At 43.5% G+C, this 26,605-nt stretch overlaps 7 protein-coding genes across 7 annotated transcripts; 5 read left to right on the top strand and 2 right to left on the bottom strand.

Annotated features, from left to right (window-relative positions):
- Positions 1-1,741: 1,741 nt before the first annotated feature.
- Positions 1,742-5,407, bottom strand: EAE98_009165 (uncharacterized protein; the record flags this gene model as incomplete). Its single annotated transcript, XM_038956786.1, has 4 exons — positions 1,742-4,542; positions 4,598-4,645; positions 4,693-4,772; positions 4,830-5,407. The coding sequence occupies 4 exons, from the start codon at positions 5,405-5,407 to the stop codon at positions 1,742-1,744; spliced, it is 3,507 nt and encodes a 1,168-aa protein (XP_038806852.1).
- Positions 5,408-5,641: 234 nt separating this feature from the next.
- EAE98_009164 (uncharacterized protein) lies at positions 5,642-7,157 on the top strand (the record flags this gene model as incomplete). The annotated part of the gene is made up of 6 exons (XM_038956785.1): positions 5,642-5,679; positions 5,873-6,009; positions 6,064-6,134; positions 6,200-6,296; positions 6,410-6,504; positions 6,577-7,157. 6 exons carry the CDS (start codon positions 5,642-5,644, stop codon positions 6,595-6,597), a joined length of 459 nt encoding a protein of 152 aa, XP_038806851.1. The 3' UTR covers positions 6,598-7,157.
- Positions 7,158-11,415: 4,258 nt separating this feature from the next.
- On the top strand, positions 11,416-13,524 carry EAE98_009163 (uncharacterized protein; the record flags this gene model as incomplete). The annotated part of the gene is made up of 6 exons (XM_038956784.1): positions 11,416-11,874; positions 11,930-12,032; positions 12,140-12,160; positions 12,208-12,324; positions 12,375-12,419; positions 12,482-13,524. The coding sequence occupies 6 exons, from the start codon at positions 11,416-11,418 to the stop codon at positions 13,522-13,524; spliced, it is 1,788 nt and encodes a 595-aa protein (XP_038806850.1).
- Positions 13,525-14,595: 1,071 nt separating this feature from the next.
- EAE98_009162 (uncharacterized protein) lies at positions 14,596-17,660 on the bottom strand. The gene is made up of 2 exons (XM_038956783.1): positions 14,961-17,660; positions 14,596-14,908 (listed from the first exon to the last, which is right to left on the bottom strand). The coding sequence occupies exons 1-2, from the start codon at positions 17,634-17,636 to the stop codon at positions 14,726-14,728; spliced, it is 2,859 nt and encodes a 952-aa protein (XP_038806849.1). The 5' UTR covers positions 17,637-17,660; the 3' UTR covers positions 14,596-14,725.
- A 178-nt stretch (positions 17,661-17,838) lies between these two features.
- Positions 17,839-18,911, top strand: EAE98_009161 (uncharacterized protein). Its single transcript, XM_038956782.1, has 3 exons — positions 17,839-18,056; positions 18,114-18,256; positions 18,306-18,911. The coding sequence occupies exons 1-2, from the start codon at positions 17,868-17,870 to the stop codon at positions 18,237-18,239; spliced, it is 315 nt and encodes a 104-aa protein (XP_038806848.1). The 5' UTR covers positions 17,839-17,867; the 3' UTR covers positions 18,240-18,256; positions 18,306-18,911.
- Positions 18,912-19,664: 753 nt separating this feature from the next.
- Positions 19,665-20,632, top strand: EAE98_009160 (uncharacterized protein; the record flags this gene model as incomplete). Its single annotated transcript, XM_038956781.1, has 4 exons — positions 19,665-19,966; positions 20,039-20,146; positions 20,201-20,357; positions 20,447-20,632. 4 exons carry the CDS (start codon positions 19,665-19,667, stop codon positions 20,630-20,632), a joined length of 753 nt encoding a protein of 250 aa, XP_038806847.1.
- A 2,718-nt stretch (positions 20,633-23,350) lies between these two features.
- EAE98_009159 (uncharacterized protein) lies at positions 23,351-26,231 on the top strand (the record flags this gene model as incomplete). Its single annotated transcript, XM_038956780.1, has 5 exons — positions 23,351-23,960; positions 24,054-25,066; positions 25,113-25,257; positions 25,308-26,120; positions 26,212-26,231. 5 exons carry the CDS (start codon positions 23,351-23,353, stop codon positions 26,229-26,231), a joined length of 2,601 nt encoding a protein of 866 aa, XP_038806846.1.
- Between the last annotated feature and the right edge of the window lie 374 nt (positions 26,232-26,605).

Below are 26,605 nucleotides of genomic sequence, written 5' to 3'. Positions count from 1 at the left end.
TTTGTATGCAGATGATAGCCCCCGAGAATTTACAATCGTTCCTTCTGATTTTCGTTCTATTCCGTGAAAATATTTTGCCATTGAACAACCTCACACTATTTGCCGAACACTTCTCAAGTATCACCTAGAGTGATTACCAGTGCTATATGCGACATATTCCACTCTCTGCAGGCCAGTGGCACAGCTAACCAAGACTGTGCATGTGCCATAATTATTCCAACATAAGCACTTCTAGAATGGATCTTCGAGAAACAAAAATAACTCGCTATTAGCCCAATGAGAAGCTCAAGCCTGTCCAGCAGGGTTCTTAACCGACAGTTGTGTCAATACCTAATTAGTGCATTCTCAAGGAAATCATTCTAACTGTTCCAACAACGTTCCAACAATCCGAACCAACTAGACCGGACCAATGCTTCAATAGTGAAATGATACCTATCCTTCGCCGCACGCATGGATTTCAAACCCACACCATTTCCGCGTATTAGCACTAGCTTACGTTTTCTCCAGTCGGCATGATTTTCCTCATCCACATCGAAGCTCAAAAATAATTAGAAGATTCTCTCTCCGCAATAAAATTCAAGACAATAGGGATTTTAAAGGTCCATGATATGTAATTGCTCAGATTATAGCTCGACTTCGACCAGAATAATCAAACTTTGATGGAGTTTTTTTTGTCAAACAGAAGAACCTGCATTTCTGCAGCAAATTCACCGTGCATGTTGTGAGCACAACAATATTCAATGATAACCCCCCTTTTAAACTTTTGATGGATGGATCCACGCAGAACTGCCGATAGTAAGCATTTTCCAGATGCTGGACAACTCCGTTGGTCAAATACTTGTACTCGGAGTGACATACCAAGTATCTGCAAGGTAGAAACCCCTAGTATTTATATTCATGGGGTATGGTCTGCGCGGAACTCACTTCCTAGATGCATCACTCAGCCAAACCTCCGTGTCAAGGCGCTGCTCTTAGCGAATTGATTGACCGGAAAAGACAGAGGACCGTAAACGCAATTCATCGAGAACGTTTTGCGATACTGTGAAGTCCCGAAATATGGTTATGCAAGATGTCAGATCGGGTTTCGAATTTCGATCTTTAGAATGTTTCGATTGATCTAGCCTAGTTCCAAGATGAGGCCAGGCGGTGTGCCCACATGAATCTCGACTAAGAGAATATATCGTCTTAAAAAATTTGGAGGAAAGAAAAAATCCCTCTAGATTGGATGACTATTAGATGCAGTTACTTCATGAATTCTTGTCCTAGAAATGTAAGTCAATCTCAAAGTACGAAATGTCTTAAGTGTATGAGCTGAGTAGAGTGATCAAATCAACCCGAGTATATGAAATCGAGATTTGGGCAACTGAAACAATCCAATAGGAATAGGAAAGAGCTGTCTAAAGCCCAAGATTTAGTTGAGGTTGCCATTACGCAGTTATTACATGGGAAATAATATTACACGAGGATGAGTTCGTTGTGTGATATCTTTCTAAGATATCGAAAGCAACCATAATAGTAGTACATAAATGATTACAGTTTAAGGAATTTTGCCAAAAGCCCCATCTCTCATGTTGACGCCAATACGTGCCTGAAGCAATAGGATATTTTGCCAATGCCGAAATGCCAAAGCTCATGAATACCCCGTCCAAACGCCATTCGTAGCCTAGGTATCCTTGCTCACCATTCCAAATATCGTAACGCACAAATTCACACCCCATGAAGATAGCATACAGACCGCTTTCTATTCATCTTCACCCTCTGCATCCACATCCTCTCCTGCGCCCAGAATCGTGTTCGCTTCAAGATTTGGGTCTATATTAGCATCCTGATCTACATCCGCGTTACGATCAACTACACTTCCGTCAACTGGTACATCAACCATTTCTTGATCGCCTTCCGCATCAACAAGAGGGCTTTTGACTTTCCCTATTCCCGCCCCTTTGCCTTTACCCAGAAGAATAGGCTTGCCTAGTCCGACACCCTTGCGTGACGAATCTCTTTCTCGTCTCGATCTCGGTGCGGGAGTATCGTAGATCGCCGACTCATCGAGGTCACTTCTTGTCTCTTCATTCTCTTCCTCTTCGTCGCCAAGCAATACCTCGTTTCCCAGCTTACTGCGCTGTTTCAGTAATCTAGGCGGCAAACCAGGACCACTCTCCGCATTCCCAAAATCGCTCTTCTTAGTTCCTTTTGGCCATCTACCAGGCCCACGCCCTGTACCTCCGCTCTTTCTACGCGCTGCAGTCCGCGCCTTTGATGCAGATGCAGATGTAGTGGATGCACGTCGGATAGGCACCCCCACCGCCCTTCGAGATTTGGGTCGAGCAGATGAAGAGGTTGATAGTCTTGGACGTGAAGGTGGTCGCGCTAAGGTTGGGCGTGAGATAGTTCGAGTTCGAGCACCAGGCAAGGGAGGAAATACTACAAATCGTATAGCAGGGATCGAGGAGGCAAGATCATAGTATGACTTTTTGGTTATACCATTGAGCTTTTGCGTCATCGCTGACTTTCCAACACTGCCTTCTGAGCCTGCAACTCTAATGATGTCACTAGCCCCGGTGTTCATTTTGCCTAATGATGCTGTCATTTCTTCTGTATCACCATTCGTAAGACCGTTCAAGGATGTGCCTTGGACACTTTCATTGGATATGCCTTCGACACTGGGCACTTCGTCTTCGTCCTCCTCGCGTGGTGCAACAGTGTTAAGTGGCGGAGCATGATCATAAGCAGAAGCATTACCTCTACCCATGACGAAAGGCGTCCAAACCAACGCCTTAGGATTGAGTTTAGCGTATCCTTTTGCTTCATGATGGCGAATGACGTCTTTGTAGTAATCCGGCTTCAACTTCATAGCATAAGTGCCAGTTGTGGGATCGCGGACGAGGGTGCCCATGGCATCAAGACCCGAAATAACATCGTCTGGCGTTAAACCCATTTCGTCAGAAATGGCCTTGATACTTGGAATACGTTCAGAGGGCTGAAATCTTTGTAAGTAATAACATAGAACGAGTCGCCAGTAGTTACGGTAAGAGACTAGACCCATGTCCGAAAGTGGTTTCTCAGGAGAGCCAGTCTTCTTCTCGACACGAGTGAGAAGATACGAAAAGTCGATGAGCAAATGACCATATCCCTTCCGTTGATGAATAGGCAGTACGAGGATACATGAGACATTGTTGAGGCTGCTAGGTCGCTTCTCCTTCGAAAAGTAGCCAACGAAATGACAGCCCAATTCGTCATATTCCGTCATGACATAGAAAAGGAAAGGCTCGACATCATAGTAAAGAGTTTTCGACCCGAGAAAGAGTTTTGCGAGGAGACAAAGATTTTGGCAGTACAGTGGGTTCTTGCGGCCATCCACTTCAAAAATCATGATCTTCCCATCTCGGTAAATTTCGTCGCCAGGAGGGTGCTTCCATGGACATTTCGTCTTATGCCTCCAAGCAACAATGTCGGACTCCATGTACTTCAAACAGAACTCACATATGAAAAGTGCTTTGTTCCGGCTATATTCTTCTGGATATGGAGCGGCATACCAAATATCGATCTGAAATGCCCCAAAATCAATATATTCAATTTGGCTGGCTGGACCTGAGACCTTGCGTGCCTTTCTCAATCCTGCCTTAGCAGCAGCTTCTGCGGCTGCCGCTGCCCTTGCTTTCCAATCCTCTTCAGCCTTTTGACGAGCATCTTCAAATTGACGCCTATGCTCGGCTCTAGGTAGTGTCAAAGATGTATCAGCATCAGCTTCGGAAAGAATACCACCGTAAGGTTTGGATTTCAGCTCTTCCAATTCTTTCTCGTGAATGGAGGGGTAAAAAGGTTGTGAGTAACTCGAGGGAACGAGGGCGGTAGAAATCGCTGCGGATCGAGCCTTTGAGACGCCACGACCGCCGCGTTTCTTTTTTGGTTTAGGGGGTAATGAGAGGATATGCCTTAACTCCATAGGATCAACGCGAAAGGAGATTTTGAGAGTACCAGGCGTTTTCTCGACAATATTGACTGGCGGGCCTGAGGATGAAGAAGTCTTTTGACGTAAAGATCTTGAAACACGTGGGCTTGTAGGTGTGTCCACCCTCTTCTTATTCCTTTTGCCGTTAGACAATGATAAGCTGCTATCGTTGTCGACTTTGGCTTCATCATGTGGCTCGTCAAATGATGGTTTAGAATTATCGGAAAGTGCATCTCGATCACGGGTCCTTTTTCTCAAAACCAGTCCCTCATCAGCCTCCACGGATGAAGTTTTCCTCTTGCGCAACAAACGTGAGCCATCCATGGGATCTTCTGGTGGTATAAGTTGTTCGAAGACGGAGTGTGAATCTGATTTGATTGTTCCACGTTTTGGCGGTAGTAAATCCCCTGGAACTCTATCCCTTGAAATTCTCCTTTCACTCTCTTTGATTGACGCATCTTCACCATCTACCTCTTCGTCGCCTTCCTCCACATCTTCTTCCTCTGGGCCTTCAAGCATATCGATATCTGCACTTGGACTTCCAGGCACGAGACTGTTTTCGTGACATCCCGGACAATACCATTTTTCCGCCTCTGGAATTTTATTTTAGCTGCATTATCCAACTCTGTATCGCGGAATAGTACATACCTTCGTCAGACTTAAGTGCATTCGAATTTCGGGCGCATTGCCGATGCGCTACAGCTTTGTCAGCCTTACCGATTATAAATACTGGGTCAACTTACCATTGTCTCCACACATCTCACATGCCAAATAAAGCTCGAACTCTTCACTCGGATCATCATCCTCATCTTGCTCGCAGAATCTAAGAAGGTATGAGTATATTGAAGACTGTATGAGGAGGAAAAGAAGGGAAACATACATGCAGCGATTCGGATTTACGTGTTCCTCCTCTTCCTCTTCCCCTTCTTCCCCATTAGATTGCCATCGTGTTTCTTCCTCAACTTCACTAGAGTCCTTAGATTCGTCATCGTCTTCTTCAATTTCCACGGAGCTGTCGCTATCGGAGCCACTCTCTGCGTCTTCATCGTCGTCATCCTCTAAACCAGGCTGAATTTTGACAGCACCAACTCCCTCCGCATCGTCGTCATCCTCATCTGCTTCACCCAGCTCTAGGTTCTCATCTACCTCTTCTTCCTCAGTATGACCCATATTTTCTGGCTCGTCAAGCATCTCATCGTCCTGCTCTCCGTCTGCATCTTCATCTGTTGACATACCCTCTTCTCCTTCCGGTCTCTCTCCATCATCCTCCAGATCGCTGTGATTTCCAATCAGCCCATTTTGTAATTGGATGTTAGCAGCATATGCATTTGCATCCTCATTGATTATGTCGGGAACCATGTCGTCATCCTCTTCGAAATCGGCATCATCTTCAGAAGTAGCTAAGCTACGGGAAGGCTCCCCATCCATGAGCACCACTGCTGCTGCCGCTCCCGCCATTCTTTATGAATTGGTTCTCATGCGCGACGTAGATATATTGACACGAGGAGGAATATTTATCGATGTCGAGAATATAGGAGAATGTGGCCTAGGCGGTTGGGTAGCCTTTGCAATCGTTGCTTCTGCGCCCCGCCGGATAACTAAGTAGAAGATGGAATAGTATTCGATTTTTGTCGCCGATTCAATTTATTAGATGCCAAAGGACATACTATACCAACCAAATTAACGTAACTCATGCGCAACTTGCCCAGTCAATTGTTGGATGAATTGTTGTAATTTAGGTATTTCGTACTGCAGTTCGAAGAAGTGAACGCGATGTTTTAAACCAATTCTATCGAAAGACAATTATGAGAGCCTCAAAGATGTATGCATATGACCTTCCGACGCGTAGATCAAGCTCGATTTGAATTGATAATCATGTGTGGTGTTGTTATTGCGTTCTCAAGGGTTATGAATACCCCAAAGTCGTTGTTCGGGCGGCCTGTTATGTCTTAGTCATCATTTCACTTCAGTTTGGCGCAAACCAACGTCGTCAATCAATTCCGAGGCTCTCAAAAAGCCTTATCACTCCAATTTTGAAGCCAACAACAAATACAAGGTACGTGCTATATGATTTGCGAGGCTATATGAATGTTACAATGCTAATTAAATATCAGTAGATAATTACGAAATTGCCACGATGGGTGTTCCTTTCGAAGCTCTTCTTCCATATGGAATCATGCTTGCCGTTCGTCCCTCTACCATTTCCACAACCCTTCCACTACAAAGGTTACAATACTGAGTACGGCGCAGATGTTCGGTATTACTGGTGCTGGAATGTCTGGAGTTAGAGCTTTGCAAAATGGTGGAAAGAGAGCCAGACATTCTGTAGATGCCTGGGACAGAGTGAGTATCCTTACGTTTTAACCTTACATCTATGAAGGAAACTAATCGTTCATGCAGCAAAGTAACGTCTATCCTCGGGATTCTACGCCATTATGTATAATACTGACTACAGTGTAGTGATGGACCGTGATAGAAGGTTGACTGGATTCCTTCGAGGGCAAACCGACAACCCAAGTGCTCCTCTGGGATTCGAATTGAATAACCCATGGAGAGTAAGTTTTTTCATTGGGCCTCATAGAGTCTTCTTCACGAAAGTTTTACTTATACTAACGTCAACTCAACAGCTCGAGAAGAGATTCATCTAGAGACTTTAGTTCAACCATTGTACATACCCCAAACGAATTCAAACAAGCCACAAAAATTTATGATACTCGTGCCTATAAAAGGCTTTGGATGGCCTGGTCCAGAGATGATCCTATGAATCGAATTATTTGCTGACTACAAGACTATGTCCCTCGATTCCAACTGCGTTTGTGATGTTGGACAAATTGCCTGTTTAACAGAATGACTTCTGTATGTTGCCTGAAGACTGCGATGATCAAAATTTCTCGCCTCTACCCCCTTGTGTTTTCCCTCATCACACTGAATTTTTGCTACGGCATTATGTCAATTTGAGTTCAACGGTGTATGTACATAACTGGTTCCCACTCTCAAAAATCGTAATACTGTATTCTGAACTGCTGTTTGTACTGAATTCGTTTGTCTCATTACTTGGCATGCATCGAATCTTTTCATCATTTCTTGCGGTGTATGAATGACAGTTGTAGCCGTGTGGCTATGTGCAATGTTGGAGCTTTCTGTGAGTCCGCATGTCCACTTGCGATGCCCGGAAAGTATCGTCCTTAGATATTCACCCTTCTAGTACTCATCTGAAAAGGGTTTATGTAATTGATCTCGGTATCCCTCTGCTTCCTGGAAGAAATCAGAACCTCCAGCTACTCGTGCGGCCAGAAAGTATGCCACACTCCACTCACAGGCACGTCCCATAAGGTGGTAAAATACAAGATGATTGGTGGCCCATATTTAGGTGGAGTGTTACATACTTTCTGGCAGCACGAGTAACCTTACGAGTATGGTGGTGTTGTGTATTCTATGTACTTCTGCTAAGTCATACTAATTCACGGCTTTCAGGGATTTCTCGCCCCCTCCCATTAGCATATTACCTACATTGAACGACCCGCAATCTATAGTACTCTACATCTCTCCATATCGATTATCAGAATCCATTCAACATCGTGAGTTCCGAAACTACGGAGGTACATGGAATAAGTTTTGTTACACCGCTTTTGTTTTGCCATCAATAGAATCATTCTTGCCATACAAACTGATCCCGGCTGGCGAAGGCGGTGTAACATAACTTATTCCATATACCTCCGTAGGCTGTACATTCTGAGGTCTATGTTTATGACCTGCTTTACGTGCCAATATTTTCTTTAACAATGCGACTAGAGATAGATATCGGGTCTATGTTTTTCCTAAGATTTGAACAATCCTACATCGGGTCTATATTTTTCATCACATCTGAAGAATCTTATAGACCCGAGGAAATTTGTTTTACCCTAGTCGTATTATTACCGTTCCTGATATCGATAATCCACTTTTCAGAATAGAAACAAGTAACATACCTATTAGATAGCCTTGATTGAGACGGCTTGGGGTGTCGGTTCAGATAGAAAAAAAACGGGTTTGCGCCTCAAGATCCTCGACATCCAGATGGCTTTCACATGCAAATCACAAGCAGGATCGATGCCTAGATAATATTGTACCCGCTCATGCATCTCGTCATTCTAGATCACATAAGGTAGTCTTGGTTTTGATATTTCACATTGCACAAAATGCCGATCGATGTTTTTAAGTGTAAACTTGTTCTATCCATGTGCATTCAAGGGCTTTCATTTGATATGGATGGCGACAATAGTTTGATCCCTAGATTTTCCGCAAGACAACGATCACATTGCGGCCCCTCAATTTCGCCGGCTTGACATTATGGGTCCGATTTTTAGAGATAATGATATGTATGATAATTGGCCATGAAAGGACTGGGCACTCTCTGCCCTGTCCAAAACCTTGGCTGCCGCCCAAAATCTATTTAAAAACTCCTCGAGCGGAAGACCGCTATGCACCAGGTAGGAGTGGAATACTTGAAAGTAGAGGGCTTCCTTCCTCCTCCCCACCAGCCGATTCGGGTCTTGCGTACAACCGAATAAGCTAGTAGTGCTATCACTTGGCACCTTTTTCCATAAATTAGAGTTAAATTCATACAACCTTAAATGGGGAATAACAGTGAGTAACAGTACAGTACCACTTTGATACCGCTTAGAATGCCACTCTGCCAGAAATTTAATGTAGGTAGATATGTTTAACAAATGTAGCTCGTTCTTCAATCATCAAAAACTGTTAATGAGTTGGACTTCGCGAGGCCGCTTTGTAGAAGAGAGTTCAATCCCTTTGTAGACGAAAGGATCTTTGTTGCTGCGAGGAATTCGGTGTTTGGCTTGTGCGTCGCCAGTGAGTATTTGAAAAGTACTGTGTTGGCTATTCGAGACAGTAGTTGCATATTGTGAATGCGGATTCTAGCTACCCAGCACTTTTTTTGTATTATTTTTGTAGGATCTTACATCTCACTCACAACATCCACCCACTTCAACCAACGCATCAAAGTATACTTTCTACAAAACAGTAGAAATATAACGTAGAAATGAAATGAGACCCGAACACGGAGAATGATTTGTTGTCATATTCAGATAACAACATCCACAAGATTTTGGGCGCATATGCTCATGAGAGAAGTTTTTTGATCACATCGCAAGCATTGCGCGTCCTTTACTAGATGGATCTTCACAGCAGCTAACTCAACTTTCCTCTTTGATCTGGTTCGAAGTACTGTGCGAAATTCAATGATCATCCCGGAATTCTTACTTCAAAGAACCCGTCGATCCAAAGGCTTCAAATATGCAGTACTTCGCCACCAATCCCATACTTACATGCGGGAGCGTGAACAAGTGATAACTGCCAATGATAAAGATAAAGAGATAATGAAATTGGTCCTTGAAGTATAAATCCCTGTCTCGAATGCATGCTATTCAAGCATGAAGGGGTGATTGGAAGGGGAAATAGACAGGTCTTCAACCACTCCGGAATGGTGACCTAAATCTGGACGTTCAAAGTTTGAAGGGAGTGGACAATTTTGAAAAGATATGAATGATTGAATTGATTTGAATGAATTTTTGAAATTCGGAAACAAAAAGGGTTCTCAGACTGCTAGAACCCTGAAAATAGACCAGTGCTGTCGCTCTTCACATTGATGATAGGGAATCCACTCCAGATCCACCTCAGCCTCAAACATTTGTATCCATCTCATCTGGGAATAAACTTCGAAGTTCAGGCTGAGATATTCCTCTGTGCGAAGATTCAAAATGGAGACCCTCGGGAAGGGTCGATCACCCGTTCTCATTTGCAACAGTAGTATATATGATCCATAGAATCTACTCCCAAGTACCTTGAGGATGAAGATTTTCAGATCAAAGAATCATTCTTTGTCATGAAAAACTGAAAAAAGAGGTATCGGCGCAACTTCGTTAATTCATCAACTTGAGTTTCTTGGCTTCCGAAGACTGCATGATGATATTGTGAGATAAATGTCAGCAGTCGACGTTTGGGGCCGACGAAGATGTATATTCTCTCACTAGAGAGCTTGGCTACATACATATATGCAATATTCAAATGAATACGACCATAATGATGACGTTGGTGCGTGATAAGGTATTTTTCAACCGTAATGAAAATCTTCAAAGATCCCAATCTTCACATGAAGTGAAGTATGGATGTGTCTCAGACACGCACTAGCCACTTCTGGTTAGATTCCGCGACTCAAACGCCCAGTTAAGAGCCACTTTATTTTAAATGCCGGAATAAATTATCTGCACCAGCTTTGTATGTGCAACAATCAACATTCATCTCATCTCTATGGGCAACTCTGGGCGGGAGCTTGGCTTGATGTGTTATCGAGCAATGCACGATCTACCGGTAGTCTATTTTAGCTCCGTCGGTCCATTACCGGATCTGTTTCCGGGCCCATGCTTCTTCTTGGCAATTCTTTGAACTAACGCCCAACATGTCTTGAGGCTATTCGGAGGTTGGAGATGATGTGGATCAATAACCTTTTTCCCTCTTGTCGATCCCCTCCTATACGACAGCTACGACATATACTCTTCCAGAAAGAAATTTTACTGCTAGAGTATATTTTATTCTCCGTACCTACCAAAAGGTACATTTTTACAATATACTTACTTCAGTTGTTTTTTTGCTGTGTCTTTCGCTGTTCGGTACAACATGATGTGCTCGAGGCACAGATTACCAAGCTTGGATTTTCCCGTCCTTTGACGCATTGGCCATGATGGAGGAAGAAGAAATACTTTAACTTTGCCAGTTTGTCTTCCGTTTCCTTGTTGCCAATCACGTTTTGAGAGTTCTCGAGGCAAGGAATTGAGAACTGTTATATGTTCTCCACCTGCGAGTCTGATTCAACAATTTGGCATTCTACCTTGTGCGCAGGGCCGTGTTTCTCTGCCAAGCGGCTCAGTCCGCTGTTATATGTCCATACTTGCCTAATCAGGATTGCTGTTTTCGTCCTGTGTGGACTTCTCGAACCCCTTTTAGTGTGGATGGCGAACTACTCCCCGAACTCTGGGCACACTGCATTAAACATGTATCTTATCTTTTAGATTATCAGATACTTCATTGTTTCATGCTAACTTCCAAACAAAATCTCAACTGCACCGTAACAGGAGATGGATCAACGGTTAGCACAAGGTTTCGATTCATTCTCATCTTTTTTCCTTCTCACCTGTCTCCACCAATGCTTCATAATCCTCAGGGCTGTGCCGTCAAGTGGATTGCGAGGATATACCTTTGCATGCTTGATGTGATAGATGACTGTGCGCAATCACCTTCAATCCCCCAGGTGATCCACAGCTCTCCTGGAGATGAGTATTAAACATGGAGAAAGACCCTTCTACCTAGGTTTGCTCTACTCATTGTGTTCCTTCAACCCATCTCTTCTAAACATTAGCCTTTTGACGAGCTGTATCTTTGCTTCTCCAATCACAGCCTAGATCTAGAATATGGATTCAGTCAACCCCGGCCCTGTTATCGATGACAAACCTTCATCGACTTTCAATCAATCACGCGGAGTTCTAGAGCAGCCACAAACTTTGAGCTCTCAACATGAAGACTTGAATACTTCAAGCCAGCGAGGAGATGAAGCCATAAATGCGTCTCTCGAGAGCCGACCCAATGGCATTTTTATCATAGAGCCCAATCACCCGAGAACTCGAGATTCCTTCGAAGGAGACATAGAAAGATCTACTGAATTTTTCGACGACAAAGAACGTCTAGATAGTAGCGCCGTCACATCTTCCGCCAATAGTGTATATGTCGCGAAGCAAGAGTTAGAAGAGCCGCCCTATCACATCTTTTCTATGGCAAAGAAAAGACAGCTTGTGTATATAGTATCTCTTGCAGGCCTGTTCTCTCCACTATCAAGCAACATCTATTTTCCAGCCTTAAAGGAGATTTCCACGGTATGTACACAGTCTGTACCATAATTTTGTACTATCTTAGTCTAACAGTGTCTAGGATTTTAATGTTTCTCTTTCACTTGTTAGTCTAACTGTAACGGTTTATATGATTGTTCAAGGACTTGCTCCGTCATTCTGGGGGCCAATCAGTGACACAAAAGGTTAGTACTTCCTCACGTTATAAATAGTACTCTTCGTAGCGCCCCCCACTTTATGAATCTTAACGGAAACCTCTTTTTGATATCACACTAACACAATCTCACATTAGGAAGGAGAATTACGTTCATGGGTATGCTCGTAGATGATCGAAACACGGATATGTCTAATGTTTTCTAGGTACATTTATCGTATATCTCGCTTCAAATATCGGTCTGGCTTTTAGTGATAACTTCGCGACCCTCATGGTCTTCCGCGCAATACAAGCTGCCGGTAGTGCTGCAACGATAGCTGTCGGTGGGTAACTCTTATAAGTTGATGATGAACTTGACTGATGATCTGAACAGGTGCTGGAGTCATTGGGGACATCACAACTCCCAAAGAACGCGGAGGTAAATTAATTTTATTTCTGACTTCTGTTCTTGATCGCTCGGAGCTAATAATATATGTGTAGGTCTCATTGGTATATTTGGTGGTATCAGAATGTTAGGGCAATCCGTGGGCCCAGTCTTTGGAGGAATCATCACTCAGTATCTGGGATTCCGCGCGATTTTCTGGTTTCTTTTTGGCTTGGGTGCGCTAGCTCTTCTCTTAATCGTCGTACTTCTTCCAGAAACGCTTCGAAGTTTGGCTGGGAACGGTTCTATCATCCTTAAGGGTATCCATCGACCCTTGTACTATGTACAACCATCCACGGAACACCCCTCCCAAGAACTTCCCACAAAGAAGAATGTTACCGTTTCCTCAGTCATCGCTCCTCTCAAGTTTTTACTCGAAAAGGATGTCTTCGTTACACTGTTTTTCGGTGCTATCATCTATACCGTCTGGTCCATGGTAACATCCAGTACCACCGCCCTATTTTCGGAGCACTTCGATCTCAACAATCTGGAACTCGGATTGATCTTCTTGCCAAATGGCGCCGGTTGCATCAGCGGTTCCTACCTCACGGGCTATCTCATGGACTACAACTACAAAGTCGTCGAGTCTCGTTACCGCAAACAACACAACATTCCGGCCGATATTCAAATCAAGGCCAATGAACTGCTGGATTTTCCTATCGAAGTCGCAAGAATGAGGAACATTTGGTGGATTGTCATAGTTTTCGTTATTACCACGGCCCTTTACGGCTACTCACTGAACCTCGAAATTATTGCTCTTCCACTGGTTCTGCAATTCTTTATTGCATACACGGCTACTGCGGTCTTCTCTTCCAACAGCGCCTTGATCATCGACCTTTACCCCGGTAAATCGGCAAGCGCTACCGCTGTAAACAACCTCAGTAGATGCTTGTTGGGAGCAGCTGGTGTGGCTGTAGTGCAGCTGATTATTGATGCATTAGGTTCTGGGGTGACATTTTTGATATTCGCTGGAATAACTTTCGCGTGCACTCCATTGTTGATGTTGGAGTGGTATCACGGAGGAAGATGGAGGTCGGAAAGAGCCGAAAAGTTGAAGAAAAAGGAAGAAGCCAAGCGCGCAACAGACTTGGAGGGATGAGACTTGCATATGTATATCCCAAACAGCAAATTATGTCATCGGGTCAAGAGAATGACAGAGGTCACGGATGGACAGAAGTGGACCTCTGCCTCTGATCTTGAGACATCTGTGGTCTTGCCACCATTATTAGAGTGTGTGGAGCTCCGCATCCTATGATCAGACCTGCTTATGGCAGCTCATTGACGATGGAAACTTGGATATCACAAGTTCCTCGAACACCTGGAGCAGATCAAAAGATCATGCCAAGAGAAGTAGACCTGTCTTCAAGGCCTAATAAAAGGGCCTTGATAAAGAGAATGAGGGGATACTGGGCGTTGTTGTAATATCATTGCAGTCGTCATAACCCGGATTATTAGATAGATGAAAAAGATACCATAACGAAACGTTTCAATTATTTAACATTAGCTGCTGTTATGAATTTGCTGCGTGCTATGTATTTATGCTACCTGAACCTCAGTGATGATTTCAGTGAAAAGCATTCACTGTCCAACATACACACTAGCTACCTAGCATTAGGTAGTCATTAAGAGCTATATCTCTCCTGAATTCGCAGTCTCAACACGATAGTAATCACAATGAACGCTCCCGTACAATTACAATAACTTCGAGTACAAAAGTCGTGATTGTTGCAGATTTCGCGTTTGTCTCAACTACTTCAATTCCAATGGGAGCGCTTACGAATATGCCAGCCCCTTTCTTCACCGCTTAACTAGAGCTCAAAGATAGGTAGATACACTACGCTCATTGAAATCCTTCATGGGGCATCGTAGCCTAGAAATCAGACGGATAGTCGACGCTAATCAACACTAAACTTCAAACCCTGCATCTGTGACGTTGAATGATTCTCACAATCCTTTCAACTATTGGCAATAATTAACGGGACCTGATTCTAAGGCTGAATTAGATTGTTAAGGGTCTCTTGGTATAAAATTGTGTCAAGGTAGTGCAGGGGTAATTAGGGGTCACTCTTGTCAGGGTTCTTTTGGTTACTGAGTATTATTGTTTGGATTTAATTTCGAAATTTGCGAGATCCATAAATCGAGTCAGGCTGGAAAACGGGTTTACAATGATTTATGAGGTAGCGAGGTAAATGGTCAACAAACTATTGCAATGTACGATTTATGATAGTGCACGAAAGTATAGCCAATGACTACGCGTTTTAACGAGAATTGCGATGATTTCGAAATCTACATATATTAATCTACAACAAAGGCTTGGACATAGGAGCAATGATGCCTTGTTTGACCATAATTCTCGGCTTGGTCGAGTCCTGGAAGGTCTCCTTGGTAGCCCATTCCGGACCAACTGGCAGTCGTAATGAGCGCTCGTATTGTTGGCGGTTTTCGAAAGGATGAGGTAATTGTGATGCATAGTATTTACCATTCTAAAGTTTTCGTTAGTAACTGAAAAAACAGGAACAGCTGTATTCTACGTACCTTCTTGACACGTTTTTCGTTGATGATAACGCGGTCAAGCTTTGCATCTTTCCTGTTCTGCTCCTTGATACCCTCAGACTTGGTAAGGAATCTTCCCTTATTCTTTGCCTTTTCTCTTTTGCTCACGCCGTCTCCTACCCAACTTCCCCAACCGGGGATGGTGTTATCGATGACTTTCTCATCCTCATCCTCGATGGTCTGCTTTTTCTCCGCTTCAAAATCACCGACGACATCAGCTCCAGCGAAGGCACGCTTGATAAGCTCCTGGTCTTTGATTGCGAATGGAAGATGAATAGCGCCATCATCCTCACTATCTTCATCAGAAGCCTCAAGAATCTGGGCTGTCTTTGACTTCGCCTTCTTGGATTTGGGTTGCTTGGCCATTACAGCAGCTTGTGACAAATCAAGCTCTTCGACATCCATAGCACTGTTGCTCTTATGTCTGCGTTTGTTTGCCTCCTTTTTGCTGACCATACCCGATTTCAGAGGTACTTTTGACCAAGCTCCACCTTCAGTAGCCACCTCTGGTTCGGCGACAGATGACTTTCCAAGACCTCCGCTCGAGCCGTTCGTCTTCTTTGCCTTTGGTGCACTAGCAGCTGCTTTAGGATTATTGTCAACCCCTGTGAATTCTACATCCATGTTGTCCTCATCCTCCGAGTCTGCAGGTTCTTCGAATTCATTCAAGTTTTGTGGTTTTGTCGGAGCATCTTTAACTTTAGAGCCAGGCCCAAATGTTCTACGCCCAATATCGCCATCTTCTTCCTCTTCACTAGAGCTTTCTTCCCCTGCGAGCTCCTTTCTCATTTCCTCGACCATAGCATCATTTGCCTTCTTGCGAGATTCTTCGGCATTCCGCATAAACTTCATATTTGCCAACTTTGCTCCTGGAGCGGAGTCGTCAATGATATCGTCTTTTCCTGCCCTTTCCAGGCGCCTAAGAAGTCGTTTCTGCTCCGTTCCTTCGTCGTCATCGCTCATATTATCATCAGAATCGTCCATGGATTCATCCGAGTCGTCTTCAAACTCTTTTCTCACTGCTCTTCCTTCCACTCTCTTTCGCAATTCCTCCTCTCTTCGAGCCATTTCAGTGATACCGTCCCTAGCATCTTCATCCCATGCCGCTCGACCTGTAGCTTTTGTGGCTTTGGCCCACTTACTGTTTCGGTGCTTTGCTCCCATTCTCTCAGTCGCACGTCTTCTGTCCTGAGCCTCAAGCTCATCTTCAGAAGGAACAAAACCGCCCTCTTCAAGAGCTGCTTTGTTTTTCGCCTCTTCTCTTTCACGTTGCTTTCGATGGACTTTACGATAAGACTTGCTCTTGATTTTCTTAACCCTCTTCGCCTTAAGCTCTTCTCGGTAAAGGAGCTCTCGAGCCATTCGTAACTGATCTCTACGAGCTTTCACTTCCTCCATGGATAGTTTGTTCATTTCCAATTCCTCAAACTCTCGGATTTTATCCTCGCCATCTCTTCCACCCGCAGTGGCGAGTCCACTCTCCTCAAGAATACTCTGGATCGTGGCCTCAAGTTCATTGAATGGCTTGGATTGTGCTGTAGATTGAAGTCGAGTGTTTGCGCGTGCAGAATCCGCATCTGGATCCGCCAAGGGGAAAATCAAGTGGTCTGCTCGTCGATTATGTTTTACCGTGTCTGTCCATCTATCCAAAGTTTCTTTACTCTTGTCGTACGCTACACTGCGATCGAGTCGGTCTTGTTGACGCCTTGCGAGAGGCACTTCTAACGTGCTAGCAGCCTTTTTTTTGTCATCGCCCTTTTCAGACTTGAGAGCCCTTTTAATTGAACGATCGTTGATCTTGCTTGGGCCAAGGTCTGTGATGAATTCTTTTGTCGATGGGAGACCAAAGTTTCCGGGGGTAGCATATTCGCTCACGCCATCATTTCGTCGTTTGGCGAGGGCTTTTTCATTGAGTGGAAGATTCGCAATTAAATCTTGTAGTGCCGCGTGTTTCGACGGATCCATAGAATCATCTTCATCTTCGTCATCGGCAGATGATGCGGAAGACTCTTCGTCGCTTTCTCCATCTTCGTCGTCAAAGCCGGATTGGTCTGAGCCTTCGACCTTGGCTTCATCCTCATCGTCTGACGAAGCGTCTAACATATCTGCGAGATCAACAGCACCCTCTCCTAAATCACCTTCCTCCAATTCTGATCCGGAGTCCTCCCCATCATCATCCTCATCTAGATTTAATTCTTTATTTTGCGGCATGCGCTTCTTGGAGCTCTTATTATTACTCGAACTCCCCGAAAACGCATATCCTTCGAATCTTTCCTCGTCACTCTCTCCAAAAGCTTCGTCACTGTCAATATCGCTATCGTCATCGCTGTCCACCACACCCATTTTCCATGTGTTCCCTTCACTATCGCTTCCCTCGTCGATATCTAGCTCATCGAATCGACCTTTTGCTGGTCCCTTTTTTTGTTTTTTTGCACTGAACTCTTCGTCTTCTCCCTCATCTTCGTCGTCTTCATCTCTATCTCGCTTCCCAGGTCTATTACCGCCTTCAGCGTGACCTAATCGACTTTGTCTTACTCGATGGCGTTCACCAATTTGTTGCTGTGCGGCAGAAAATGCATCGATAGTCTTATTCTTCGATTTTGTTCGAACTTTGGGCTGCTTCAACAGCGATCTGCCATGCGATTGTCTTCCAGGCATGATTGCGCTTTAAAAATTATTGTCGCAATATTTTGCTAGAAGCGTTGATTATCTTTTATCAATTTTATCGGGAAACTTTTTTTCTGCTAATGTAGAAAGGCGGTGACCTAATCAGGTAGTACAAGATCGGATAATGCGGCCGCCGGACGAACCTTAGCGTCTAAGACAATTTTGGAGAAGCATCTTGAGTCTGCAAAATCCAAAGTAAACTCCTAAACATCAATCGCAATCATGCAGCCCACACAATGCCTAATGAAACGGGTAGCCCGACATGCTCTGAGTACGAAGAAAGCAAATAAAGGGTTCTACAAGGGTACTGGAAGTGGTTCAACCGGTCGACATACACAACATGGAGGGTACATAATCGAGTGGGATAAAGTCAGGACATACGTTGTGCCGCCAAATCTTAAGGAGTGTAAAGTACGAATTCGTAGAGATCAATCTGGAAGGCTTCACGGGGCGCTGACTGCGATTTAGCTTACACCATTTGTCACAAAAAAGATATTGCCGCCGAGAGGAAGATTCGAAAATGATCCCAAAGGTGCTTTCAGTGGAGAAGCATACCTGCGGAAGTGGAAGGACATTTCGGATGGAATGACATAAATAATTGGTGTGAAATGGTATGGGCGCTTTTCTACTTCTGCGGGTTCTTTTACTAAATATTCTTAGGGTTTATGGGAAAACGGCGTTGACAATTGTATCAAAAAATGTATCAAAACGATAACATGAATATCATACCCCTCGGATTGAAACCTGGAGCGTGAGATGAAGTTGCGCATGTTCATAGTATCTGAAAATCGGGCGTATACTGTGAAGTGGACATACTTGATAATACTGGCCAGCTCAAATTGAGCAGCCAAGTTGTTCATTGGTTATTGTAATGAACGCTGTGATTGGCATGCGATGTTATCTCTGTATATGGGCTTCCGTTGTCGAAATCTATTCTAAAGCAGGACGTATTCACGAAATCTTATTTTGTTTTTCAAGCCGAACTACTTATGAGATACGCCAGGGTTCTCAGTGGAACATGAATTCAGTATTAACTTATTTGTCTTCTGGGAGTGCTAAACCAAGGAGTTGCCCAGGTACTTGAAGTTCATTAAATGCCCTCTTTTTGGTTGAAGTGCAATTATGTCTCCAAATCCATCCCTCAACATGCTTGCAATATGGAGGTGTTTCAAGGGGGATTGGTCTCCCCCCTCCTGTCGGATTTCATCTCTCGACATTGTATACTCTCCTCAATAAGACCTTACGGTTTTCTACTCGTACTGCAATCTACCACCATGATTGTTACCAAATCATAAAATCGACACCCATTGTGCAACTCCAAAGTCTAATATTACATCCTTGCTTCTCTTGTACTACTACTATTGCAATCAAACCTGGCGACCAGCTCTGACAGACTTCTGATATCTTGGGATCGTGTGAAGAGCAATTGGCAATTCAAATCCCGTCGGCGACGAATGTAGATCGACCCTATTGTCGATGTATCTATCAAATTTGGATTAGAAACTTGCCATTGTCACAACTCGTTCTAAAGACTTATACATGCTTCCCATTCTTGTACCAGCTAACCTAGTTTCTAACTTAATTCATACACCCGCAGAAATTGACAACAACTTATCGGTGTAGAATTCGCGTTTTGGTGGATGACTGTTTTCAAGGTATCTCAACGGGATATTTTCTTGATTCAAAACACTGAAATCTAATCCACTTGCCAACAATTTCAGAAAATAGCACAACGGCATCTCTCATCAAACTCCTATCTACACCAGCGCAAACCTGGGTACTCTAATATCGCACGCCTGATTCACGCGGGGTGAAATGACCGTTCCGTAATCTTGGGGCGCGCCTAGATTAAGATGTCGCACAGCATCATCTAACTTAGGCGGTTCAAGAGGCATCGTAGTCAGCGTCACATCGCGTCACTGGCAAAAAAGCCAATGACGTAGTTAACAGATCGAGACATTCTCCACTGCAAAGTAAACGCAGCACGGAACTTCACTGCTCGACAACGAGTTCCAAAAAATGGTGGCAACGATTCTCATAACAGGATGCTCTCGAGGGCTAGGCTTGACTCTTGCTGCCGAGTTCTCGAAGGCTGGTCATTTGGTCTTTGCAACTGCTCGAGGCGATCCCACTCCCGCCCTTGAAGAATTGATAAAGTCATCTCCAAGCACCGTCAAGTACATGAAGCTCGATGCCACCAGTAGATCGAGTGTACAAGAAGCGGAGAGGCAGGCTGCTGCCCTCTTGGACGGTAAAGGCATCGATGTTTTAATCAATAATGCTGGAGTAATAAATTGGATGACGACTGGAATACATGCCATGTAAGTCTCATACAGATTGTTTCACTTCTTTCAGAACATATGTTTTGAGATACTAACTCCTTGATTTCTCAGGGATGATCTTGATTCCGTACTCAATTCGAATGTCACAAGCGCTCATATCGTCACCAGCACATTTCTTCCTCTCTTAAAGCGAGGCGCTCAGAAGAAAGTCATCAACATGTTAGTAGCCAACGTATTCTACGCTTGAAAGAAGATTCTGACAATGGAACTCAGGAGCAGCAGTGGTGGTTCAATCGAGCGGTCCCCTGTTTACAGTTCCATGGCAATTCCAGCCTACAAGGTTTCGAAGGCCGCCTTGAACATGCTTACAGTTCAGTATGCGCAGTCTTATGCCGAAGAAGGGTTTACTTTCCTTGCAGTCAATCCTGGCGTAAGTTCATTGCTGCATTTCACAATGCTCGAAATCCACTCCGATGAATGCGGACTCAAAATCAGAGATAGGCTAACTTGGGAGATTAGTGGCTTCGAACTGATCTAGGAGGCGCCTCCGCAGATCTCGATGTAGAAACTGGCGCAAAGGCTGTTGTTGAACTTATCGAATCAAATGGAAAGGAGTCGAATGGCAAGCTTTTAAACATTCGAGTAGCAGGCTGGGAAAAGAATGAGGGGATCAACCAGTACGATGGCAATGTTTTGCCTTGGTAATATGACAGTAGGGATGAGCCATACCATTAGTCTGGAGAAATTGCATATGTTGGACAGGTCACGTATTCACAATTGAAATTCCGTATCGGTGTGCTGTTGGCAAATCTGGTGAAGCATACCCATGCGCACAATACAAGGCGTATCTAGTGATGCGATTAAATGATAGCTACTGAAAATTGGCTGCCTTTTCTAGAACAGAGACAGTCCCCTACGTCACAAAGATTTGTTAAATAGCAACTCGGTTACATAGGAACGAAGGAGGTTTGTTATCTTAGCAAGTCCTAGACCATAGAACATAAAGTCTCCTTCGAAAAGCTCCTTGTTTCATCACTACATCTAACAAAATAACAAAGCTTTACATCTCCCTTTAATAGGTGACTATGTGAGTATCTCGGTTCTCTCAAAAGTATCAGCGAATATTTCTGGTCAGCCCATTTTGCTGTGGGATATTAGCATAGATATCATCCATCACCTGTGGATCTTGTTAGGGACCTTACAATAAAAGAATGTGTTCACATTGTATATTTCAATAGATCCCCCGATCGCCTATCGATTTATCGTCGCGGTTTGCAATGAAAACAGGAAGACCCAGGCGCCATTATAGAGTCGTTCAAAAGAGAGCTGAACCTATTACTATATCATCTTAAATATTAACATAGCAGCAAAATATAAAGCGTGGACGCAACCAAGAAAATACTCAATATCTTCCACATACCGAAGATGATACTATAGATTTTCTTGTTCGTCGAATATTCGTGACACTGGATATTCTTGTTTTCCAGCCTCATAGATCGCCGAAATATCGTCACCAATTTGCACTGATTCTACTTCATAGATAGGTAGCGAAGGATGATAATTCAGATCACGAGCTTGAACAATTAAAGTTAAGCTAAACAAATCACTTGACTTTTACTAATTCTTCAATACGAAGCGAAGTACCTGAATTGTGAAAATTTACACCAGAAATAAGCCATGGAATTGGCATTGTTATTTCCAGATGATAGATGGCACTTCAATCATTCATATTGGGTGTTCATACCTCGAGCATACCATACCTATTCGCAGGAGAAAAAACAGGCGGGATTCGATCACTTCTACAATATCTTTTATAATTCAATTACTTTTCTTCAATATTATATAAAATAGAATTTCGAAATGTTATCTAAACAATAAGGAGCTAAAATCTCTTTTGATCTCTTTGAATTTATATAAATTATTTGTAAATGATTTATTATTCAATTAAACTAGAGGATTTTAATGAAGATTTAAATTGTCAAATTCCGCCTGTTTTTTCTCCTGCGAATAGCATACCTACCACCCCACCCACGTGCCATCTTTCAGATGATGTTGATTTACGTTGTATCACGTGAACATCTATCCTCTCTTGGCACTCCATCGATGGAGATGAGTTGTGCACAGGCGACGCGGACAAATTGTTTGAGAAACATTTGACAACATCTTTTCTTTTCGAAAGACATCAATACATTCTCAGGTTCTCTCTAACTAACGAGCGACATAGTACAGTGAACTATACATGTTAGAGATGAGTTGAATTGGATCAGGCCGAGGTAGGAAGACGGGAGGTTGGCCTAAGGTTAAGGTCAAGTGTAAATCGCAAAACATTCAAGCGGTGCCAGCCTACTCACCTGTGTCCCAGGTAGCATTCTCATCAAATGGGTGGAATTCCAATGTCTATTCGTTATTTTTGTTCCGAGTATTCGTCTGTATATATCACACATCTTTAATATTTGGTTTATATTCATAATTGTATCTCTTTGAAAAGTTTCAAGAGACATTCATCATACTATTATAGTCACACATGTTATACATACCATGCATGCACCTGAGCCCTAAAAGTAAGACATTTTCTTGGAGCTTCCAATGACACAATTGATTAGTTCAGGAAAGATGATCACAAAGTCGCGCTCATCTGATACTTATTGAGGATTTTTAGAAAACGATTGCAAAATATGTTGTCCTTCTCTTATTTTTACTTTCACTTATCTCCGAAGTTTTGGAGGTTTATGGAAAAGTCGAGGTGTAAGATTTTGCATTCCTCGACTCAACTAGACTTTCTTCGAAAAAATTCCCGGCCCCAAGACATTCTGACCATTTTCCAGACACGCGACCAACGCGCCTCCATCAATCACCAAAATATCCCCCTTTTGATATCTCAATCTTATTTCCATGATGATCATACATCATTCAAGTAGTGATGTATCACACTACTATACTGACGTCGATTGACAGGACGCCCGTCAGTAGTATAAATCTGATGATACACAACGGGCCGAATGTACCTTCCTCGAGCTTCATGATGCCGAACTTTCTCGTCATTCCACAAGTATTGAATTTTTGCCAATTCGCAACCAGCGTGCTCGGTGATTGTCATTCTGACACAAACCTATTGAATTACTCACGTTCGAATTATTATCCTATCACCTATTAGAATCTTAATTGTTGTTATCTAAAATAATAACAAGCATACCTAGACGGGAAGTCTCTCCTCATTTTACAAGCACGCTCAATTTGCCAGTGATGTTGAGATGAAGAAGTGAATGATGTACTTAAATTAGACTTCAAATTACACTCGAGTTATATCATTTGACAGAAGCCGAGAAATCACTTAAGAACCCTTAACTCTTACCACCTTCTTTCTCTTATCCCTCAATCTACTTGCACTATTCCTAGTGTTTTGGTAGTTAACAAGTTTCAAGTATGAAGCAAACTATCAGATTTCTTGTTCCCTATATTCTTGCCGCAATTGTGAGCGGTGCACCTTTTCCTCAAGGACAAGGCGACCATACCTCGCTAATCACAAAGAACATACATACTGTTCAACCCAAGTCTCTTCTCCGGGACGAAACTTCTTCAGATGGATTCCTATTTCTTTCATCGCCGGGTGCGATGCTAAGTTCTTCCATTAAAACGACGACGGTCATTCCATCCGTCTCCGTGCTGACCACTTCCTCAATCTCCGGCACTGTGCAGGTTACAGTGCAAGTTCTACCCTCCCCGACTATCGGTTCTTTCGACACAACAGGAACAGTTATTTCCAGTCTCGAAACATCTGGTCACGCTACCGATCCTCCTATAATTACGTCGTCCATCCCTTCACCCACAACTCGGATGGCCCCTACTGCTCCAACGCCAGTCAATTTTAAAATCAATACCGTTGCAGCAGATGCCAATATCTTCCAGCCAATCGACACCTCACCTCCTCCGTCTAATCTAGGCTCTCGTTCAGATCATCCAGTACCTCGGCTAGGAATCAAAGCACAAAGTGCACCGCTTGATACTAACAAGTTTTACGCTAATTTCTTCCTCGGTATGTAATCTCCTATGTGGAATTGGAAAAAAGATATTTTCGATGAACATTATTTTCAAACAGCTTTCGAAATGCAAACTAACGATTGAACAGGAAGTCAAACATCCCCCACCTGGACGCATCCATACTCACTTGCTTGGTCAAAAGGAGGTGGTGCCACCAAAAGCTGGGGAATGACCCTCGTCCATATAGATGCCAATCAAAGAGTATTTGGACCAAATAATACAGTTAATTCTGCTTCATATTTCTTAAACCCAACTGGGTTACAATCATTGGTTCTTTCGGCGGCAGAACTAGGCTCATCAACAACTTTAACGACCGACTCTCTGACTGATCTTTCGGTCAATGTCAACTTAAGTCCTACTCCCGGTGCCGCTCCTGCTATCAAATTTCCTTTGGTTCAAGGAATGGGCTTTGTGACAGCTGTTTTTGCAGGTGCTACCCCGATCTTACAAAGTGGCATCTTTTTCCGAACGTTGACTCTAGACCCCACTCCCCCAAAGCGAGGAATCACGAAGTACTCAATGCTACTTGAAGATGGAAAGACATGGCTGCTATATGCCTATTCACCCTCTGGACAAAATCTCACACTCACAGCGGTGACCAATGGGCTGGTTCAGGCTACTAGTGGCTTTAACGGGATCATCCAAATTGCAAAAAGTGCAAGTGCTGCACATGAAGCTATGTTCGATGAAGCATGCGGTGCTTATCCAATTTCTGCGAGCATTTCAGGTCATTTAAGTGACGCGGTTGGTTCTTATACCATTGCTTTCGACAAGGCTGGATTGAACGATACCACATTGGCAATGTTCGCTTTGCCGCATCACTTGGAATCTTTTGATGATAACACGCTCTGCTGTGTAACCAATGGAGTGCAGTTAGCGACAACAACCAAGGGTATGGCAACGGCTATCGTTGCTGATTCCTGGACGATGGAGGAGGATTTACCAGTAAGTATGAACTTTGCGCCCTGGAGTCCGACGAAAGGAAGCTCGAACTCGCTTTCTGCGGCTGCCAAGTCTACCATCGCAAACATCGCTGCCAGTGAGATTTCGCAAAATATGACGGATCAAACGAATTTGAATTCTATGTATTATAGTGGAAAGGTTTGTATCACCCACCGATTAAAAATATCCCATTAACGTTGCGTAGGCACTTGCCAAATTCGCGCAGATTGTATATACACTTCATGATTTCATCGGAGATGCAGCTTTAGCACAAGCGGGTCTTGACAAACTAAAGCTAAACTTCGCACGTTTCATTAACAACCAGCAACAATACCCCTTGGTTTATGAATGTAAGTTCTATGTATTCTAAATCAACATGGCTCAGACTAATTCAAATCAGCCGCCTGGGGAGGAATTGTCTCTAGTGCATCATACACAACTGGAGATTCAGGTGTTGATTTTGGAAACACGTATTATAACGACCACCATTTCCATTACTCATATTTCGTATACGCAGCTGCTATTATTGGATACCTAGATCCAACTTGGATAGCAGGCAACAAAGCATATATAAATACAATGGTACGAGATTATGCCAATCCTTCACCCAAAGATAATTATTTTCCCGTTTCCCGTAACTTCGATTGGTACCACGGACACTCTTGGGCTCACGGTCTCTATGAAACCGCTGATGGTAAAGATGAAGAATCCTCATCTGAAGATACTTTATCAGCTTACGCTATCAAAATGTGGGGCCGCACAATAGGAGACTCAAATATGGAAGCGAGAGGAAATTTACAACTGGCTGTTACTGCCCGATCCTTACAAAATTACTTTCTCTACGAATCTACAAATACGGTTCAGCCATCCAATTATATCGGCAACAAAGTATCGGGTATCCTCTTCGAGAACAAACTCGACCATGTCACCTACTTTGGGGCAGCTCCAGAGTTGGTTCAGGGAATTCATATGCTTCCACTTCTTCCACATTCAACACTTGTGAGAACAGAGGAATTTGTTACGGAAGAATGGAATACTTACTTTTCAAATGGGAGAGCTGATAGCGTGGTTGGTGGCTGGAAGGGAGTTTTATATGCTAACTTGGCGATTATTGACCCTCGAGCGTCGTGGAACTTCTTTGCGCAGGCAGGATTTGATGCCGGTTGGTTGGATGGAGGAGCTAGTCGTACGTGGTATCTGGCTATGGCTGCTGGTAAGTTCTTATTTTCTTTCACTTATTCTTATTGCTTTTGTTTCTTCCGTTTTTGTCTGCCTAGTTGAAACGGTTACTGATGAGATTGCAGGACTAGGAGGCTCGCCATGATGAAAGAAGGGATGGTCAGGATGATGGGTGGGAATAGTAGTACACGTTATAGTTTGAAAGATAATGCTGGCATGCTTCAAACTGGTTGGAATTATGAATTGGAACTACGAGACGTCAGTGTACGAGATTCTGGAAGCTTGAGATGGCACATTAGCGATCGGTTTGAATTGACCGGGTGGAACGTCCTTGAGGGACCAGGAATACCCGCGACTAGGTACCTATAAATATCAGATTTTTATACCCCTAAACACATGTTGTAATGATAGATCGATGTGACATCGAAATGAAACAACTTTTATCGTACAAAAATGATGGAGAATAGAATGAAGCATTGAGAAGTGACGGAAATCATGTCATCCACATGCGATTTTATA

Source organism: Botrytis deweyae, assembly GCF_014898535.1.
Source record: "Botrytis deweyae strain B1 chromosome Unknown BDEW_026, whole genome shotgun sequence".
In the NCBI taxonomy this organism is placed as follows: Eukaryota; Fungi; Ascomycota; class Leotiomycetes; order Helotiales; family Sclerotiniaceae; genus Botrytis; species Botrytis deweyae.
The sequence above is the reverse complement of the archived record's forward strand: the minus strand, read 5'-3'. Positions and strand labels throughout refer to the sequence as shown.